Source organism: Miscanthus floridulus, chromosome 2 (assembly GCF_019320115.1).
Source record: "Miscanthus floridulus cultivar M001 chromosome 2, ASM1932011v1, whole genome shotgun sequence".
Lineage (NCBI taxonomy): Eukaryota > Viridiplantae > Streptophyta > Magnoliopsida > Poales > Poaceae > Miscanthus > Miscanthus floridulus.
The window spans coordinates 115,309,955-115,312,246 of NC_089581.1; the positions used below are offsets into that span (position 1 = coordinate 115,309,955).

General features: G+C 51.0%; 1 protein-coding gene across 1 annotated transcript; it reads left to right on the forward strand.

Annotated features, from left to right (window-relative positions):
• The first annotated feature begins 337 nt into the window (after nucleotides 1–337).
• On the forward strand, nucleotides 338–1,298 carry LOC136539412 (cyclin-dependent protein kinase inhibitor SMR1-like). The gene has a single exon (XM_066531368.1). The coding sequence runs from the start codon at nucleotides 479–481 to the stop codon at nucleotides 869–871; it is 393 nt and encodes a 130-aa protein (XP_066387465.1). The 5' UTR covers nucleotides 338–478; the 3' UTR covers nucleotides 872–1,298.
• The last annotated feature ends 994 nt before the right edge of the window (nucleotides 1,299–2,292 follow it).

Genomic DNA, 2,292 nt, shown 5'->3' on the forward strand with positions numbered 1-2,292 from the left:
CAAGTCGCGGTCTCCTTGTATTGCACAGGTGAGGGTAAAGTTTGCCACTAACACCCTTTTTCAAACTCCGCACAAAGCGGAATCTCTCTGCACTGAGTACGTCATTTCCTTTATTCAACCTAATAATTGAAGCGAGTGGTGGCCCAGTGGTCAGTGGAGTATCCATACCAATACCATGCATGTGTGCTGTGTGCACTGTGCAGGATTTTGGGTGGGGGATTGGGGCTACCATCATCATTCATCAAGGACCTAAATGCAATAACATTATGATTCGAACGTGCTGGGTACAAAAGGACACCCGCCCAATAGAAAAGGGCCGAAACAAAGGGCCCTTTCTCCCAAAAGCAGACCATATCCCCAAGCAAGAACCCCAACCCAGGGAGAAGTTTCCGCCTCACCTCCCTCTTGTCTTCTCTTCTCTCAACAAAGAACCAGCTAGCACACACAGCCCGAGCAATCCATTCCCATACCCGCCGCCATGTCTGCGTCGCCGGAGTTCTACAAGCCAGCGCCGCCGGCGTTCTCGCCGTGCAGCTCGCCGCTCCTCCTGCACGGGGCAGGGGCGGGAGCCGCAGGAGCGGTAGCGGAGGAGAGCGCCGCCGCCGCGACCATGTGGCCGCAGGAGGAGGAGGACTACCGGTGCCGGACGCCGACGAGCGGGGAGAGCCAGGTGAAGCCGCCGGGGACGTGCCCGCCGGCGCCCGCGCCCCCCGCGCTGTGCCGGAAGCGCCTGTTCGAGGTGGAGGTGTTCAGCCTGCGGCTGGAGCGCCTCTTCTGGCGCCCGCACCCCGCGGCGCAAAAGCCGCCGCCCGCCCAGAAGAAGCGCCGGAGGGTGGCCTGCCCGGAGCCCAAGCCCAGGAAGAGCAGCTAGCTAGCTGCTAGCTTCGTGTGGCAGGTGCTAGTAGTAGAGATCGAGTAGCGGCAGCGGTAGCTAGGTTCAGGGGCCGGCCAAGTGGTTTTGGCTGGATCAGGTATCAGCTTAGGAGGTGCATGGTGGTAGGGGTGTTAGGAGTACTGCGTTTTTACTGCTGTACTTGTACTACTACAGCTCGTATATATATCTCTATAGCTAGTTTCCTCTATAGCTCATCAGTAATCAGCAGTTCTTATAGTTGCTAGATGCTGTCCAGTGTATGTGATGATGGTGTTCAGTTATGGTGTCAAAAGGTGTAGCTTAATACTAGGCAGGATCGGAGCTGCATGCCCTGAATCTTCATTCTTCCATGTAGCCTGTGTAATGAGAAGCTCATTTGTACCTCTAGCGTCATATATACTATTACTCCGGTCGGAGCTCTCATTTCTCATTCACTTATTACACGCACTGGCTGTTCTTTGCATGTTCTGTTCATAGAAAAACTTGGTCTTGGCCCTCTTAGAGGGCTTCTAAGAGAGCTCCGGATCCAGCTTACCAAGGAGCCCTATAAACGGGATAAAAAAAATGGTTTCGCACCTGAAGCCACCAAAAAAGGCGAAGCCCTTTTCGAATTAGAAACTAGAGCCAAAACTTTTGGTCATATCTGTTCCTGTCGAAAATGCTCTTCGAAATCGTTTTAGCATATGAAGTGCTTTAGCTTCACTAGAGAATCTGCTTCGCCTTCGCGTTGCCAGAGGCAGAGACTTTGCAGTGAGACAAGACTTGTGCTCAACCGCTAGTTTCTCTCCACAAGGCTTGGATCGCACACGTACGAGACCAGAGTCGGCATTGAAACAATGAAACTTCTGCGCAATCTTGAACATCTGTACTGTACATTCTACCTGTGACTCCTCCAACTGTCCAATAGAGAGTCAACGTGTAATGGCCTTGCAAACCATGCGAGAGGTCGGTCCCGGTGATTATCATCCTTCAGCCTCCAAGCAAAACGATGGCAAGCAATACGGATGAAAACAGACCTGCTGAGCCTGCCTTAAAAGCTTGTGAATAACTCAGGCTACAGTTGCACAAGTATACGGAGATGAAAGTGAAACAGACCTGAACCGGTCTTAAATCTTCCGTAATGAAATCCAGAGGCTTGGATTCCATACTGGGTACGGGTACATCAGCGCCGGTATTAAGACATGGGGTACATGAATCTATTACAGCGCCATTGATTAGTTAAACGAATACCAGAACTTGCAACAATCAAACTGTCGCTGATGGTTTTTGCAACTAATAAACCGGCTAAAGCTATTTTGTTGTAATAAAAAAACACTATACCATGACTCATAAGTTCCGAGATACATCCGTGCAGTTCATAATAAAGGCATCTGCGACATGCAATGCAATGCAACGGTGCTATAATCTGAGAAAAGGGG

What these genes read in the sequence shown, in the direction of transcription:
- LOC136539412 (XM_066531368.1), top strand. Translation starts at nt 479, where the DNA reads ATGTCTGCGTCGCCGGAGTTCTACAAGCCAGCGCCGCCGGCGTTCTCG.